Source organism: Callorhinchus milii, unplaced genomic scaffold (assembly GCF_018977255.1).
Source record: "Callorhinchus milii isolate IMCB2004 unplaced genomic scaffold, IMCB_Cmil_1.0 Scaffold6, whole genome shotgun sequence".
Lineage (NCBI taxonomy): Eukaryota > Metazoa > Chordata > Chondrichthyes > Chimaeriformes > Callorhinchidae > Callorhinchus > Callorhinchus milii.
Genome location: NW_024704747.1, coordinates 29,735,776 through 29,753,837, shown reverse-complemented (window position 1 = coordinate 29,753,837; position 18,062 = coordinate 29,735,776). Strand labels below are relative to the sequence as shown.

The 18,062-nt window shown below is 41.7% G+C and overlaps 1 protein-coding gene across 1 annotated transcript; it reads left to right on the top strand.

The window, feature by feature from the left end:
- The first annotated feature begins 844 nt into the window (after positions 1-844).
- galnt3 (UDP-N-acetyl-alpha-D-galactosamine:polypeptide N-acetylgalactosaminyltransferase 3 (GalNAc-T3)) lies at positions 845-14,642 on the top strand. The gene is made up of 11 exons (XM_007889826.2): positions 845-981; positions 4,302-4,927; positions 5,972-6,144; positions 6,518-6,667; positions 7,177-7,411; positions 8,919-9,036; positions 9,495-9,695; positions 9,980-10,111; positions 10,854-10,955; positions 13,797-13,946; positions 14,240-14,642. The coding sequence occupies exons 2-11, from the start codon at positions 4,431-4,433 to the stop codon at positions 14,351-14,353; spliced, it is 1,872 nt and encodes a 623-aa protein (XP_007888017.1). The 5' UTR covers positions 845-981; positions 4,302-4,430; the 3' UTR covers positions 14,354-14,642.
- Positions 14,643-18,062: the final 3,420 nt, after the last annotated feature.

Below are 18,062 nucleotides of genomic sequence, written 5' to 3'. Positions count from 1 at the left end.
GTCTTTGGAATACCTTCAAGGGGGAAAGAAAGGTTAAAAATAGTTTTTATTGTTCCTCATTTACATCTTTGGGATATTATTCAGTTTATAATAGGCACTCCACCTTCTCCAGTTAACACCCATTTATTTAACTTAATCATATAATTGTTCACCTTCAGATCTGGAATGTAAATGACAAGGACTCTGGACTGTTTGCTACGATAATCAAACTGGTAACTGGAACATGTGCAACTCTGTTTGCTGTTGATTAGTACATCTGCTCACCAGGATATAGTAATTTACTCTTGATAAATACATCCTCTTGGAGATGTGAGGCTATGTGTGTATTTTTCAATGTATGTGAATCTGCTACATCCGCTTCCCGGGCGGGGGGTGAAACGTTGGGCAAGCTTCCTTATTCCACACGCCTCTGTTTACCTAACGTTAAGGAGGAACCTGGTTGTTTGTCAATTAGCGGATTGCTTTCTGGGGGTAATAAACCCTTCTTGCCCCCAAAAATGTTTGGTTACTCAATCCACGACTGTTTGTGGGACAGACGCTGCTGTGCTCCATTGGCTGCCGCGTTTCGCCCACAAAATACACAGTCAATTCGCTTTACAGTATATCCTGTGAAGCGCTTGGAGACGTCTCGAAGCCGTGACAGGACGCTACGCCAAATGCAAGGATTAATATTATCATTGTCAATAAAAAAAGTGGGAGTTCCTCTGCGTTAGTCTCACGATTAGCCCCAGTGCTCAATGCCCAGATTGGGAATGTGGGGTGTACCGCCCGCGCTTGTTGTGACAGTCATCGCCTGCCGTGCCTTTAAGACCTGGTGAACACACCTGGGGTTACAGGTGGGGGTGTGGGGGGGGGAACATGCGCGTTGGGCTCCTCTCACCTGAATGGAACACACCTTGATCCAACTGAGCGGAAGTGGAGCCTTCCTCACAGAGAGGGGGAGAGAGGGAGAGCAGCAGTGGTGCCTCTGGAGGAGAGCAGGTCGGTCATCACAAGCCAACAGGTTGCTGTGGGGCTGTGCACTGTGTGGGGCTGTGCACTGTGTGTGGGGCTGTGCACTGTGTGGGGCTGTGCACTGTGTGGGGGGCTGTGCACTGTGTGGGGCTGTGCACTGTGTGGGGGGCTGTGCACTGTGTGGGGCTGTGCACTGTGGTGCACTGTGTGTGGGGCTGTGCACTGTGTGGGGCTGTGCACTGTGGTGCACTGTGTGGGGCTGTGCACTGTGTGGGGCTGTGCACTGTGTGGGGCTGTGCACTGTGTGTGGGGCTGTGCACTGTGTGGGGGCTGTGCACTGTGTGGGGCTGTGCACTGTGTGGGGCTGTGCACTGTGTGTGGGGCTGTGCACTGTGTGGGGCTGTGCACTGTGTGTGGGGCTGTGCACTGTGTGGGGCTGTGCACTGTGTGTGCACTGTGTGTGGGGCTGTGCACTGTGTGGGGCTGTGCACTGTGTGGGGCTGTGCACTGTGTGTGGGGCTGTGCACTGTGTGTGGGGCTGTGCACTGTGTGTGGGGCTGTGCACTGTGTGTGGGGCTGTGCACTGTGTGTGGGGCTGTGCACTGTGTGTGGGGCTGTGCACTGTGTGTGGGGCTGTGCACTGTGTGTGGGGCTGTGCACTGTGTGTGGGGCTGTGCACTGTGTGTGGGGCTGTGCACTGTGTGTGGGGCTGTGCACTGTGTGTGGGGCTGTGCACTGTGTGTGGGGCTGTGCACTGTGTGTGGGGCTGTGCACTGTGTGTGGGGCTGTGCACTGTGTGGGGCTGTGCACTGTGTGGGGCTGTGCACTGTGTGTGCACTGTGTGGGGGGCTGTGCACTGTGTGTGGGGCTGTGCACTGTGTGTGGGGCTGTGCACTGTGTGTGGGGCTGTGCACTGTGTGTGCACTGTGTGGGGGGCTGTGCACTGTGTGGGTCTGGGCTTCACACACACACACACACACACACACAGCTCAGGTTAGTAAAGAAATCAGATCGCTTTTCAGCTGAATGTGCAAACACCTGAAGCTGAACACAGACACACACTTTACACACAGTAACAAAGCTTTCACTGTAGAGACAGCCTCAGCTCAGGGAACTTCTCTCTCACTCACTAACAGCACTGCCAGGTCTTTCGTGTTGTGAGTGAGTGTCTGTGTGAGTGTGTGTGTGTGAGTGAGTGAGTGTGTGAGTGAGTGAGTGTGAGTGCACTGAGCTGGAAGCTATAACCCCAGGGATAGCTTGCTGAGTGAGTGTGTGAGTGAGTGAGTGTGAGTGAGTGTGAGTGAGTGTGTGTGTGTGAGTGTGTGAGTGAGTGTGTGAGTGAGTGTGAGTGCACTGAGCTGGAAGCTATAACCCTAGGGATAGCTTGCTGAGTGAGTGTGTGAGTGAGTGAGTGAGTGTGTGAGTGAGTGTGAGTGAGTGTGAGTGAGTGTGTGTGTGTGAGTGTGTGAGTGAGTGTGTGAGTGAGTGTGAGTGCACTGAGCTGGAAGCTATAACCCCAGGGATAGTTTGCTGAGTGAGTGAGTGTGTGAGTGAGTGTGTGAGTGAGTGTGAGTGAGTGAGTGAGTGAGTGAGTGTGAGTGTGTGTGAGTGAGTGTGAGTGCACTGAGCTGGAAGCTATAACCCCAGGGATAGCTTGCTGAGTGAGTGAGTGAGTGAGTGAGTGTGTGAGTGTGAGTGACTGAGTGGAGTATAACCCCAGGGATAGCTTGCTGAGTGAGTGTGTGAGTGAGTGAGTGTGAGTGAGTGAGTGTGAGTGTGTGTGAGTGAGTGTGAGTGCACTGAGCTGGAAGCTATAACCCCAGGGATAGTTTGCTGAGTGAGTGTGTGAGTGAGTGTGTGAGTGAGTGTGAGTGCACTGAGCTGGAAGCTATAACCCCAGGGATAGTTTGCTGAGTGAGTGTGTGCTGTGGGAACACATTGTTAGTGAACTCACCAAGAAACAGAAGTAAATCACTCTCTTCCTCCTTTCCTGCTTGTTTTTTTTGACACACTTCATTAAACAAGTAAATATATGTGTGTGTGTGTGTGTGTAATATATAAAATGGGATTCCTGGCAATGAAATGGTTAAAGGAGGATTTTATTTATTTGATTTTGATGTTGCACCGTAATTATTATAATCGTTATTTATGATTATTAAGTTGGTGGAGAGGTCAGACTCGTTCCTTTTGTTCGTGGCAGTGATTCCTTGAGGGTTTCAGTGTGTGATGGACTTGACCGGTTGGCACAGGGGGAATGGAAACCTCACTGCAACTTGTGTTATTGTTCCCAGTGATTGCCATCTACTTTGGGAACGTGGACTATTGGACAATCTGCCCACACAGCATCTGCTCCTGATATGGTTTATATGATATGATCCAAATGTGTTTATTACAAGGTCCAGCTGAGCTCTAGTCAGGACAGTAACACTATGGCCTGTTCAATCACGATTTGACAACATATATCCTTGAGCCCATTGAGAATTAATGTTGCATTTCTTAGGAATTTGTATCCCAGTTTGTGGCTGAGCATTCATGCACCTGAATGCAATGCAATCTTTTACTTTTACTTGTCTTGTAGATTTAAAAGATTACTTTATTTGCAGTTGATTGCACTTTGTGTGTGTTTACATTTATGGTGTGATGTACAGTTAATAATAATATAATAATAATCCTTGCATTTGATAAATATAATTTGTATGTATAGGTGGAGTGTCTGTCATTTGAATTAATGCACTCCATTGGATTATGGTGAAGATACTTGTTAAATCCTATTTACAGGATATTTAATAATAATAATGATCCTTGCATTTGATATAGCTCCTTATCATGTCTTCGAGATATGTCAAAGCATAAGTGAATTGACTGTATTTTGAGGGTGAAATATGTTTATATTTAAAAACATTTGCACCTGATCCTGACCTATATCATAAATTTCATTAATCAATCGAGTCATGGGAGGAGAAAGGTTGTGATATTCAAAACTTAATTCAACTTTTATTTATAAAATCTTGTATAGAGCTGCAAGTTTCACATCGCTATTCATACAATAAAAGATACAGAAATGGAGAATAGTTAGGACTTTTAAAGCATGACTCTTTAAAACTCCTAATTGTATTCTCTGCGTGTCTACCCCTTTGATCAGTGAGCCAAGAACATACTCAAAAGTTGATAGTAATTTTGCTAACTTTACTTCCTATGACAATTTACCTAAAAAACGCTTTAGCATTGAGAACAATTGGTTCTTGTAGTAATAATAATAAAACGTGCATTTGATATAGCATCTTATCACATCGTTGAGACGTCCCAAAGCGCTCGTAACGTGTTTAACGCTTTTTTTTAATTTTCAGATTGAATATATTACTACTTCAATGAAATCTCACTACGTGTAAAGATTTGACCATTTTGTCACTCCCAGAAGGTGTTTTTTTTTAAAAAACTAATTTTCTACCAAGTGGATCTTGTAGAGTAAGATAAGAATGGCGAGCTTGAAAAGGCTCTTAAGGAGACAATACTTTACTTGGAAACTTCTATTTATCGCTCTGGTTTTCATTACGTTTTTATTGCTGATGCAAAGAGAAGTCATTGGGGACGCAACAGAAGAGCCATGGCTCAAAGAGATGGTTGAGAAAAAAGACAAAGTGTTGGACATTATGATGGGAGCTGTGAACAATATAAGGGAGGCAATGCCAAAAATGCAAATCAACGCACCCGTCAAACAAAAAAACTCTGAGAACGATGAGAAGCCCTGCTTGCCGGGATATTACACCGCGGCAGAGCTGAAGCCGTTTATGGAACGACCGCCACAAGATCCCAATGCCCCCGGGGCGTCAGGGAAGCCATTTCCTTCGGAGAATTTGTCCCCGGAAGAACAGAAGGAGAAAGATCTTGGGAACGAAAAACACTGCTTCAATGCCTTTGCCAGTGATAGGATTTCTCTACACAGGGACCTTGGACCTGATACCAGACCACCTGAGTATGTTTAATGTTTACATCTAGTTTCCAGTCGCATGTTATGCTGTAGTAATAATAATAATAATCCTTGCATTTGATTTAGCGCCTCATCGCGTCATTAAGAAGTCTCACAAAGCTCTTCACGGGATACACTGTAAAGTGGATTGACATTTGCACATTTCTATTCCATTCCTTAACTGGTTATGCTCACCGGTTAGAAATCACATGAAAAACAGAACACATTTGTTTTCAATTTAATAGCTTTAAATATAGTTTGGTCAGTCCAATCCGTTCCCACATTATTTTCTCTGTGTGATAAAACATAAATGGAATCTGGTATTTGTTCCTCTGAGCATTAAATACTGGAGTTGGTTCATGAATATGACAGACCTGAGATCGTATTCTGTAAAACAGGAAAGAAACACACAGGGTTTCAGGTAGTTATTCCACGTCATGCTTCTGTGTTCCGTTTAAAATTGTTTTGGTGATTCTTTTCTAAAAAGAGCGCACGATTAATAATCTTCCGAGGTTTAAAACGTAATTAGTTTCAATTAGTGCATGCAATCTATGGAACTGAGTTTTAATTGAACTGGAGTCTGTTCACTGAAACACGTATTGATTTCATTTGTTATTATTGCAAAGGCTTCTGATGAGACGTTAAAGTAAATGAACCGTCAATCACGGTTGTTTGGTGAAGAATATTATTAACATTGCTTCTGACTAAGTGTACTTAAATCAGGATCAAATGTTTGACCTTTTCCTGATCACACTGCTCCAAGGGGAGAAATAAGATGAAGAAACGTAGAGCTGCAATGAATATTTAATTACCCCCTCCATCCCCACCTTCAAATGCCGCCTAAAGACCTTTTTGATCGTGCTTACGGTCACCTCCCCCCCCCCCCGCCCTCTCCCTCTCCCCCGGCTGAGTGTCAGACTCCGCCGCTGTGTAGCGCTCTGGGACGCTACATCATGTGAAGGCCTCTGTATAATTGCAAGTTGTTGTTGTTATTTAAGAACCACATTTACTCTGTGTTTTGACGAGTTCTCCACGTGTTTCTCTGCACAGATGTATTGAGCAAAAATTCAAGCGGTGTCCGTCACTGTCCACCACCAGCGTGATCATAGTATTTCACAACGAAGCCTGGTCCACTCTACTCAGGACTGTTTTCAGTGTCATGCATACATCCCCGGCAATATTTTTAAAAGAGGTTATTTTAGTAGATGATGCAAGTACAGACGGTAAGTGCAAGCTCCACCACACTCTTACTTTCCATTGACGTGTTTCAAATGAGCAATTTGGTTATCCGTCATCCAGTAATGCAGTAATCAGCTGGCTCTGTAATTTGTACGGTACTATACACAACAAAAAGCTAAAATAAATATGTAAAAATGATTTGGTGTATAAAATTGATTAGATTTTACTGATTGTACGTAGACACTATTGAGCAGAGAATATGACTAATTTGTGAATTAACTACTATTACGTAGTTACATTTGTAGGCAATCGTGATGAGGATTATTGCTGCATCAATTTTGTTTCGCATTGAACTGTACCTGTTGGCTGGTTTGAATATAGCAGACAATGCATGATACCCGACATTTCCTTTACTAGATTACTTGAAGGATCAGTTAGACAATTATATCAGACCGTTTCAAATAGTTCAAGTTGTCCGTCAGCAGGAAAGGAAGGGGCTGATTACTGCACGGTTACTGGGAGCCTCTGTCGCCACTGGAGAGGTCCTCACCTTTCTGGATGCCCACTGTAAGTACAACAACAACTTGTATTTATACAGCGCCTTTCATCTGGGGAGTGTCCCCGGAGCGCTTGACAGTGGCGGAGTCTGACCCTGAGCCAGGCGGGAGAGAGAGAGGGAGGAGGTGACCGTAAGCACGATCAAAAAGGAAGGTCTTTAGCTGGGATTTGAAAGTGGGGAGAGAGGGAGGGGACAAGGCGAAGGGATTGAGGGAGAGAGTTCCAGAGGTTGCGTTATTGTATTCTAGAGCGCTTCTATTGTAGACTGATTCTGACCTTCGGGAAATGGGTTGTAGCAATTTCATGAATGGACATCAAATATCCAGCCTGGAAAAGCAAGTTGTTAATAAGATGGATATGTGCTTTATTTAAATGATTAAAAATATGCATATGCCAACCTGGGCTCTTATCTGTGACATGAGACACATTATTATTAATATTATTATTATTGACAACATGGTTTTGATTTTGGTGGGCGTTTTTCCACAATAATCGATGAATACACTTTTCCCCGTCAGGTGAATGTTTCAATGGCTGGCTGGAGCCTTTGCTGAGCAGGATAGCTGAAAACCACACAGCTGTAGTGAGCCCAGATATCTCCAGCATCGATTTCAACACCTTTGAAGTAGTAAAACCCAACCCATACGGACAGAATCACAACCGAGGCAACTTTGACTGGAATTTATCATTTGGTTGGGAGCAACTTCCTCTGCATGAAAAACAGAGGAGAAAGGATGAAACTTACCCCATCAAGTAAGTTACTTTGAGTTTACAATTGGCCGCTGATAGTTGCAAGTAATGGAGACATTATTTCACTCATCATAAAAACGTTGGGCAAGTTTCCTTACTCCACACACCCACCCACACGCATACCTCTGTTTACCCAGCAGAAAGTAGGAACCCGCTTGTTTGTCGATTAGCGGATCGCTTTTCCGGGGATACTAATCCCTTTTTTAAAAAAAACTTAATAAGTTGGTCGTTCAGTCCATGATTGTTTATGGGACGCTGCTGTGTGCAATTGGCTTCCGCATTTTGCCCACAAAATACACAGTCAATTCTGTGAAGCGCTTTGAGACGTTTCGAAGACATGATAAGACCCTGTATCAAATGCAAGGATTATTATTATGTCATTCGAATGTATCATAACTGAACTTGAATAATCAGTAACTCAGTTAAATAAGTACAAACTTTCTTTTGGAGTGAAATGAATCTTTCCCTGTGGTTTTCTATCTCCTGTCTCGTTGCTGAGTTGTTAACATTATCACAGTGTAATATGATAGTTTACTTGTCACTGATTCATTCAATGTGATCTTCCCCGTAACTGCTCTGGTGAACACAACTGGCAGATTCCATCCCACAGTCCCTTCACCTCGCTCCCTCCCTCGCCTCTTTCACAGCACGTCTTGAGTCCCTGCTCTCCAACCAACCGCGCCTTCGGTCACCCTCCTACCCCCGCCCTCTCCGTACCTCCACCCCTCCTGACCCCAACCCCCAGCTCAGGTCCAAATCCCTGACTGTCCAGTGCCTTGGGATGTCCTCCTGACATGAAAGGTGCCGTGTAGTTGTTGTTGTTGGGACTCTGCAGTATTATTGCAGTATTATTGAATTCGAAATTACCACACTTTAAACGTGATAACCATTTAGTGAGTTTTTAAAAAAATATATTATTGTGTGTAGTTATATGGGATAGTTCTGGTTTTACGAGGAGAGATGATAATATTAAAATTTCATTGCACAGTGATTGCCAAGTGATTTGTTCTCTGTAGTATAAAAATAGAACTACAGACGCGATCACACCATTCACAATGCTGTAAGTTCTGCACATTGTGCTGTAGTATCAAATAGTGAGTGATTTTTATGGTTTATTTGCAGGGGAATCTAGTGTGGAACTTTGCATCGATGGGGCATAATTTGGCTCTGTTAGCTGTCCTCTCTCTCACTTGCTATCACAAGGTCAGGAATTATGACAATTCACTGCAGTCACATCGAGAGCACTAAATTGTTCAGATATTGTCCTTTGGATGAGATCTAATCCAAGGTGCTCGCTACCTATTTGGTGGTCTTGTGGCACTATTTTGAAGAAGAGACGGAGTTTTTCTGATTGATTTGGGTTGAGGGAGATATATTTATTAAAGTCATGTGCTCGATGACAACACTGGCACGATAAGTCAAGATAACTGATGACGTGAAATGCTTTGAGATATTTTGATGCGATAACTATTGAATGTTTAAAATGTTACTCTTTGCTCTTCTGTTACAGATCACCAACGTTTGCGGGAGGGCTGTTTGCTATATCCAGTCAATACTTCAGACAAATAGGCAGTTATGACGATCAGATGGAAATCTGGGGAGGTGAAAACATAGAAATGTCTTTTAGGGTAAGTGACTGTTCTCAGAATTAATCTCACAAGCTAGATTAAAAACAATAATAATGCAGTCACTCAATCCACGACTGTTTGTGAGACGCTGCTGTGCGCAATTTGCTGCTGTGTTTCGCCCACAAAATATACAGTCAATTCACTTTACAGTGTATTCTATGAAGCGCTTTGAGACACTTCGAAGACGTGATAAGGCGTTGTATCAGATGCAAGGTTCATAATTATTATTTTTATTACCAAATTACAGGCTTCACAAATTTTTGGATGAAGAACAGCAGATAAATTACCATTACGGGTAAAATACAGCTGTTTCCAACAGCTGTATTTTACCTGTAATGGTAATTTATCCAAGAATGGTGCAGCACAAACTGGCTGGTTCGCTTATTCCAGCGGCACCCACCTGCACATGTTACTTCTGTGTTGAACTGAATCTCTCTCTGATATATTTACCAATATAGGTCTGGCTGTGTGGTGGACAACTGGAAATTCTCCCCTGCTCTGTCGTGAGTCACGTCTTTCGCACGAAAAGCCCCCACACATTCCCTAAAGGGACTCAAGTGATATCCCGCAACCTGGTGCGTCTAGCTGAAGTTTGGATGGACGACTACAAACGGATATTTTACCGGCGAAACCAACCGGCAAAAAAGATTGCTAGCGAGGTAGGCGTTTTGGACTTCAAGGACTTCACACAGTTTATACAGAATCACTTTGAACTAGAACGGGGGGATAGAAATTATTTTTAGATGCTTAAGATTAATAGACGTTACAGATTCAAACGTCTCTCTAACTTGACGGTTTTCTCTACGAATGCCGTACAAAGCTACCGTTGTTCGTTTTGAGTCTGTTGATCAGCGACTGTATTTATAGATCCATTTGCTCGATTGTCTCAGTCTGTTGCTTTAGTGAGTTCGATGTCACTTAATAAATTGTTTGATTTAAACAGAAAACATATGGAGACATCACCCAAAGACTGGAGTTGAAACAGCATCTCCAGTGTAAGAACTTCACTTGGTATTTGAAAAATGTTTATCCTGAGGTGTTTATACCCGATCTATTTCCCATTTATCACGGAGCGGTAAGTGCAAGTTTCCTTCACATCAAACGTGGCCAGAACCAATTAATTATGTGTCATTTCTCAGTGCTTTGAGCCTCTTCAACATTGTAGGCAAAGAGTTATTTTAAGTGAAATGAATGATTACCGAATTTAGTAAGTTTTACTTTAAATGAATGCTTGCATTTTTTAAAAAATGGGTAGTTTTGGATAGTGGAATGCACTTCATACAGTTACATTGTAGTTACAAAAGTGTAAAAGGGACTTACATTACACAGTTATAACCGTCATCTAGTTCACGTAGTCTTATCTCGTATCAGCTATTTATAATGTATGTGGAGATCTCGGTTGATATTTCAAACTAAGCTGTACCGTTGTTTTAATGTTTACCCTGTGTTAATTATGTTAACTCTGGATACAAATACATTTACTCTTAGATGATCAAATTTACTAAAATATTCGTGACTCCATTGCTAACCAATATATATGATTATATATTCTTTACAAAGGAATCAAGTGAGGAAAGGAATCAACAGCACTAGTATAAGTAGGCAGCTACAGTTCTAAAAGGATTACAATTAAAATGCTTATGTTTCTATATTAAAAAAGGTTATTTTTAACTTATTACCTTTTTTTAAACACACTGGCAAAGACTGGTTAAGCCACATGGCATGTTTCCATGCTGTAATTTTGTCATTGAAAAACTGTCATTCTATATAATTTGGTAATTAAATGAGTTATGTCTATGTTTTGTTTTTAAATTCAGATTAAAAATCTAGGTTCAGGAACGTGCCTTGATGCTGGAGAGAATAACCAAGGAGGGAAGGGCATAATTATGTATGCCTGCCATGGCCTTGGAGGAAACCAGGTAATTAAAGAGCGACTTTATTGAACAATAATAATAATCCTTGTAATTGATATAGCGCCTTATCACGTTGTCTCAAAACGCTTCATAGGATATACTGTAAAGTGAATTGACTTTGTATTTTGTGGGCGAAACACAACAACAAAATTACATTCGTAAGACGCCTATCACGTCGGGAGGACGTCCCAAGGTGCTCAACAGTCAGAGATCAGGGCCTGAACATGAGGAGGGGCGCAGGATTGGGACAGGGGGGGCAGGAGGGGGCAAGGCCGTGAAGGGCCTTGAAAGTGAGGATGAGGATTTTGAATTCTATCCTCTGAGGGATGGGGGGGCAGTGGAGCCGGACGAGGGTGGGGGTGATAGGGTCAGAGAGCCTGGTGTGGCAAATGTGGCAAACACGGCAGCCAATTGCACACAGCAGTATCCCACAAACAGTCGTGGATTGAGTGACTGATTTTTGTATTTGGCAGATATGTTGGCCAGGACACTGGAAGAGAAACTCCCTTCTCTTTTCACAAAGCGCCATGGGAATCCTTAACGTCTGTCCACCCGAGCAGGCTATGTGAAAACCTCTTTTGAACCAGGGATAAAATATTGAGCCTTTTTTACAATAAGAAAAAAAATGATAACTTTCTGATACAACAACAACGTGTATTGATATAGTGCCCTTCACACAGGGTAGCATCACGGAGCACTTGACGGTGGTGGAGTCTGACCCACAAAGAATTGAACCCATCATCAGATGGTCCCAAATCTAGTGAATTTCCCGATATAATACCAAGGTAGCAAAATACCAACTTCATTCCAAACTTTGAAAGCAGCCAGAATTGTTACCAGGAATTCTCGGCTTTACTAGGGTCATGTTTACTGTGGAAACTTACTGTTACTGGAAACTGCAGACAACATACACTTATTTTCCTTTTTTTTATATATATATATAACTAAAAAAAATGAAGTGTTCCATTTCCTCACAAGAACATTCCAAAGCTTGATAAGAAACAGAGGGGAAAAGTCTCACATTGTAAATGGGACAACGAAAAGCAGTGCTTTAGGGTTAGTGTTTTGGTGGCTGACATAACACCACAGAGAAGATATAGATCTAAAACAGAAAAAATAATAACAATCCTTGCTTTTGATATAGCACCTTATGACATCTTCGAGACGTCTCAAAGCGCTTCACGGGATACACTGTAAAGTGACAGTATATTTTGTGGGCGAAAGATAGAAATGGTGGATGAAGTTGAAACTTTTTAAACTGCTCAATGTGATGATTGTGATCAGAGGTGTTTATCCCATCGACCACCTAAAATGTGACAAATTTAGCATCATAGACATTTTGAATGCAAAGGCAGGCCATTTGGCCCATCACCATTTGCTACAGTCCAGCTCTTGTTCTTGATATTCAATCCCACATCCCTTAATGCTTTTTACGTCTCAGGTACATATATAATTCTTTCTGATTGAGTGATGGTAATAGATTCCAGACCCCAACAACCATCTGAATGCACCCAGTAATAATGAGGCAAATTCATAAACCATTAAGGAATTCGATAAGATGGATGTTGACTGGATTTTTTCCCCCCCATAAAAACCGGGATAAGTACATAATTGGCAAAGTAAGGTTACGTGCCTGTAATATTTGGAATAGTTCAGTAAAAACACTGCTCCCAACTGAAATGTTCCAAGTAGATAATAATAATAATCTTTGCATTTGTTACAGCGCCTTATCATGTCTTCGAGACGTCTCAAAGCGCTTCACAGAATTTCCTGTAAAGGGAATTGATGATGTGTTTTGTGGACAAAACAAAAGATTGCTGCTTCAGTGAGGAGATATGCATTAAGGAATATGTTAGCTGGATAATAGTTCAGTGGCAGGGAGAGATGAAAAGGTGGAGTGCATTATGAAAGAGTGACTGGTGACAGGGAGAGATATATTGACTAAATAACCTTTTCCATTCCATGCTTATGCTTTTATGAAGTTTATTTCGCTAGATTTATCCCATTTGGAATCTTTTCAAGGTTAAAAGTTTTTCCTTTGTGGGGCGGGGAAACATTCAAAATGGAAAAAAAAGAGACATGGAAATGTGAAAACCATAAAAAGGAAAAGTACCAGAACTGAGGAGAAACCATTAATAATAATAATCCTTGCATTTGATATAGCGCTTTTCACGTCGGGAGGACGTCCCAAAGCGCTTCACAGAACACACTGTAAAGTGAATTGACTGTATATTTGTGGGCGAACGCGGCAGCCAATTGCGCACAGCAATGTCCCACAAACAGTCGTAGATTGAAAATGAACAATTTATTATTGTTTTTTGGTTTTTGGAGGGATTATTATTAGGCTCTGTGTGGAGTAAGGAAACTTGCCCAAGGTTTCGCCCTCTGCCTGGAATTGAACTCAGGTCTCTCGCTTGCAAAGCGAGTGCTCTAACCACTGAGCTACAGGACTCCACGTGATTACAGTGAGAAACCCACTTCCCAGTGAGAAATGATCTTTCCTCCCTCCCCCCCACACTCTCTCTCCCTCTCACCATCACAGTGGATCAAATTTCCTGCTTTGTAAAAGCAAGTTTCCCTACTCCACACGCCTTGTTTACCAGCAGTCAGTCAGTAGGAACCCGGTTGTTCGTCAATTTGTAAATCGCTTTTCCGAGGGTAATAATCCGTTCAAAATTAAAAACAAATACACTTTGCTGTTAAGCGCTTTGAGGTATCTCAACGATAAGGCGCTATAATCAAAGGCGAGGATTGTTATTATTATGTGCCCATGTGAATTTTAAGATCCCGCGTTCACCTCAGGCGTTAGGTTGCTAACACTTACGCTTCCTGTTTATTCTTCTCAAGTACTTTGAATATACGCACACCCACGAAATCCGTCACAACATTGACAAGGAGTTGTGCATTCATAATCTACAAGGGGCAGCAATGCTTGAAGAATGTGCACGTAAAGGTCAAAAGACTGTGGTCTCACCACAGCAGACGTGGGAAGTTCAGGTAATATTACTTACAATCCATTAAATTTAATTTGCGATCCTTCAGTTTTGCTTTTTAACGTTGCGGAAATCAATGTGTGTTTAACCGGGTTAATTCGCTTTCTAAGGTTTATTTTGGAACGGTAATAACCATCATTAAAAGTACAGCACTTATATTGCCGATTTGTACCTGTCCCCAAAAAAATATTACGGTGGGAAATCTATTTGGTCACCTTCTTGCTATTTTGTTTGAATTTTTCGAAACAAGGTGAAAGTTGATGCTGAAGTCCTTTCCGATTATGATTTCTATTACAGGACGCTCAACTAGTAAATCCTGCTTCAAACCTGTGCCTGGCTACAAGAGAGGGGAAACCTTACATAGCGCCATGCAGTCCTTCTGATCAATACCAAAAGTGGATGTTCATCTAACATATAATATTGTTACTGAGCAATACACAGACATTGTTTTATCAAAACACGGGACATTTGAGTATAATCCAAATCATAACGTAAAATTCTTTCTTTTTTGAAAAAAATCCAACACATTCTCGGAGGTTGAAACGTAAGCATGTTGCACTTGAATATGTTAAATGCTGTAGGTCTCTCGTCTTGTGTGTTTTTTTTCCCTTCTAATGGACACTTTTGCCGGGGATTTTACTTGAGAGCATAGAAAAATAATATGTAGTGATTGTATGAGATCCTTCCCCCCCCCCCCCCCCACCCCTTTAGTTTTTGAGTCAGTGTTCAAATATCTGTACATTACTTTAACATACGAGGAGGGGCGATTGCGTAAATGGCTGTGTAATTCTAGAAACAAACGTTTAAATTAATTCACTGAAGAGTTTTACTGTTGAGAATATATTTTAGGGATTTTAAGCGAAGTGAAGAGTTCCCTCCGTTATGCATCAGATGTGTTCACAGCACTTTCATTGGTTGTTGTCCTTCAGATTCGATACGTTTCTATGGTTAAACATTTACAGAAATGGAGATTTATTGAGAATCAGGTTTTAAAGTGCCTTTTTTATATTAAAAAAATGTAATTATTGTATTGGGGGACCTCTTTATACAAAGGTATTTAACATCCTATGCTGTCACAAGAGGCTGTTAAATCTGTCCGCTCAAACTGGAATTACAACTGCAATTTTCAATAAAACTTGTTGACTGTTACAGTCGCAGTGAAAGATGGTCGTAACAACAACGTAAAGTCTGAAACTCAAATCAATAACATCGCACCCAGAAATGTTCTGTTTGGAGCAGGTCAAACACAAATTATTGAATTGCATCCCATGCCCCATTCTACTTCGTTCTATTACTTCATGTAGAACAAACTGTCAACAATGTTCCAAGTGGGTTCAGTTAGTTAAAGAATCCTCTCACTCGTTTGCAAATCCCTTCAGGCTCTGGCACCTCCCTAACTATTCGACCTGCTTACCCCCCACACCCGCTGTTACCGCTCGGCTGGCTCCGGGCTCCTGTTTGTCCCTCGTCCCCTCCGCCATCAGCCACTACGCCCCGAAACTCTGGAACTCTCTTCCCCAATCCTTCCGCCTCGCCCCCTCCCTCCCCACTTTCAAATCCCGCATGAAGACCTTCCTTTTTGATGGTGCTTATGGTCGGTCACCTCCACCCCCCTGGCTCGGGGTCAGACTCCGCCACAGTCAAGCTCTCTGGGACGTTACCCCACGTGAAGGGTGCTGCGTAAATACAAATTGGTGTTGTTAAAGAATTAAAAATTCACATTATTTAATCCTGAAATTTTGATTGTAGGACATCATCGATTCAATTCATGTCTTTATTTTCAGAATTATAACTTTCAGTTTCAGAGCTGAATTTGTTATTTGTTGGATTTCGCTCGTACCGCAGCTTTCATCGGTTCTCAAAATAATTTACAGAATTGTTCGCAGCTCAAACCAAAGAAATGCCAAGCAAATCAGAATAAGTACAAGATGTCACTCTTTAATTTAAAGGGAGTTATTTACTGCTTCAGAATTTTAACTGGCAGCAGGTTTTGATTAAGTAGGCATATTATTGTCATCAATTTACTTTACCACACACACTGAAAAAGTAAAGCACTTCAGTTCTTCAGCGTGGTGAAACCTGAATATCTATCCTCACCTCTTTGGCCCACAAAACACACAGTCACCACACTTTACAGTATATCCTGTGAAGCGCTTTGAGACATCTCGAAGGTGTGATAAGCAAGTATATCAAATGCAAGTATTATTTATAATAATATATTGTTTCCCTCAGGTTAGTGGAGAAAGGCATTTAACAAACATTTGTGAATTCTGTTCACTCATTGTCGAAAGGCAGAATGTTAAATCTCCCCATGTGATGAATGATTCCCTGATGTCCATGTAGGGGCTGATTAGTAGTTTGAGCGGTTGTGTTGGTGTGAGATGTTCCACACAGTTAAACCTTCTATTTGGCTGATTGATGGTAAAGATCAGAGCCAGGTGTCTGATTGCACACACATCGATTAGGTGTCTGAGACCCTCTGCGTGTGAACTTGACTGAGGTTTTACTTCTCCAGTTTCCTTCTGGCTTTTAAATCTTTCAGCCCCCTCCATCTCTCCTCCTTCCACCATCATCCAGACAAGATGGCAAGTTGGTTTCCAGTCCTCACCAGAAGGTAGGAAAGTCAGGTTTCACCAATCAGTATTTCTTTGTTCTCCATATGGTGTTTGCTTCATCTCTCCCTGGTCACCAAAGCCAGAGTGTGACCGTTTATATTCTACACTCCTCCATTTTCACCATTTAAGTATACGGATTGGGATGACTTTATCGTCAACAGTGTCAGTCCATCAGTTACTGAAATGTCTGCACTTGCAACTCTAAACTTATTACACAGGCAGAACGAATGTCTTCACCAGTGAGTTGCTAATGTTATGTTATTATCACTGATTCCAAATGGTTTAAATACTGTTTTTAAGAAAAAAATAGTGAGTTCATGACCGCTAATTTGGTAGAATGGTCATTGAACATCCTTTACATTGTTGGAGGGTGAAAACCTGGGTAATTCTGCTGTTACAGTGACTTATTATTTTATGTAATCCTTGAAAAGACAGAATCTAGTGGCTTGAAAATATACCCATTACAATCTTTTTATGCCCACTGAGATGAAATTAACATGAAACGAATAGGATATTACAAACACACAAGAGGAAAAAAAAGGTTTGCTTTTAAAAAGTTGCAATTGAGCAGAATTACCAAAGGCTAACATCAATTGGATGACAGAGAGGATACTTGATAGTAAACTGAATATAATAATAATCCTTGCATTTGCCCTCAAAATATACAGTCAAATCACTTTACAGCATATTCTGTGAAGAGCTTTGAGATGCCTCGAAGATGTAATAAGGCGCTGTATCAAATGCAAGGATTATTATGATGAGTTGGCTTTCATTACACGGTGTGAACTGTAGTGCAACTTGTGCTGCATGTGATTTAACCATCGCAGACAACTACTGGTATTGACATATGCCACTAATTAATCAGACTCCAACTGAAGCTCTGGTCTAGTTTGTTCTGGTTAAATCATTTTATATAAAATATCTCTATAATGCGATTGCCAAAGCCAATGTGTGGGTCAAAGTCAAGTTGTGTATATTCAGGAATGTGGATTTAGGTATTGTCAGTGTTCAAGTCGACACAAGTCTTCACTGTTTATGATGTGGTGGCGTTTCAAAGCTGTTGTCGTTCCCAAATATCTGGAGAAAAGCTTTCAGAATCCTCCACCATATGTTACCGAATACAGCGCCAAGCTACCAGCAGATTTACTAATTATAGTTAGTAACATATGCCAAGTCCTGACGAGTGTAAGAATGGATCTGAAAGTGGTGTGTCAGCTTCTGATTGCTTAACATTCCCCATGGCATTGCCTCAGTCTATTTAATACATCAGTCAATGCTTCGCTAATACATAGAGCATGAACATAACAGTTCAACTTCATATTATCTTAAGATACTTCACTGTATCAAATTGTTTAGGAGACAAAGCTTGGAGGAGGCCATCAAACATGTAGAATAAGAAAAGTGGCCAATGGTGAGAGATTAATTTTGAGGGGGGAGAAGACAGCCGGGTGTCTGACACATGCGGGAACCCATCGTTAAGAGTCTCCAAACCAAACAAAGAATTC

Coding starts and splice junctions, on each gene's coding strand:
- galnt3 (XM_007889826.2), top strand. CDS start 4,431: ATGGCGAGCTTGAAAAGGCTCTTAAGGAGACAATACTTTACTTGGAAA. Junction 9,696..9,979: donor CAAAAAAGATTGCTAGCGAG/GTAGGCGTTTTG, acceptor TGATTTAAACAG/AAAACATATGGAGACATCAC. Junction 13,947..14,239: donor AGCAGACGTGGGAAGTTCAG/GTAATATTACTT, acceptor TTTCTATTACAG/GACGCTCAACTAGTAAATCC.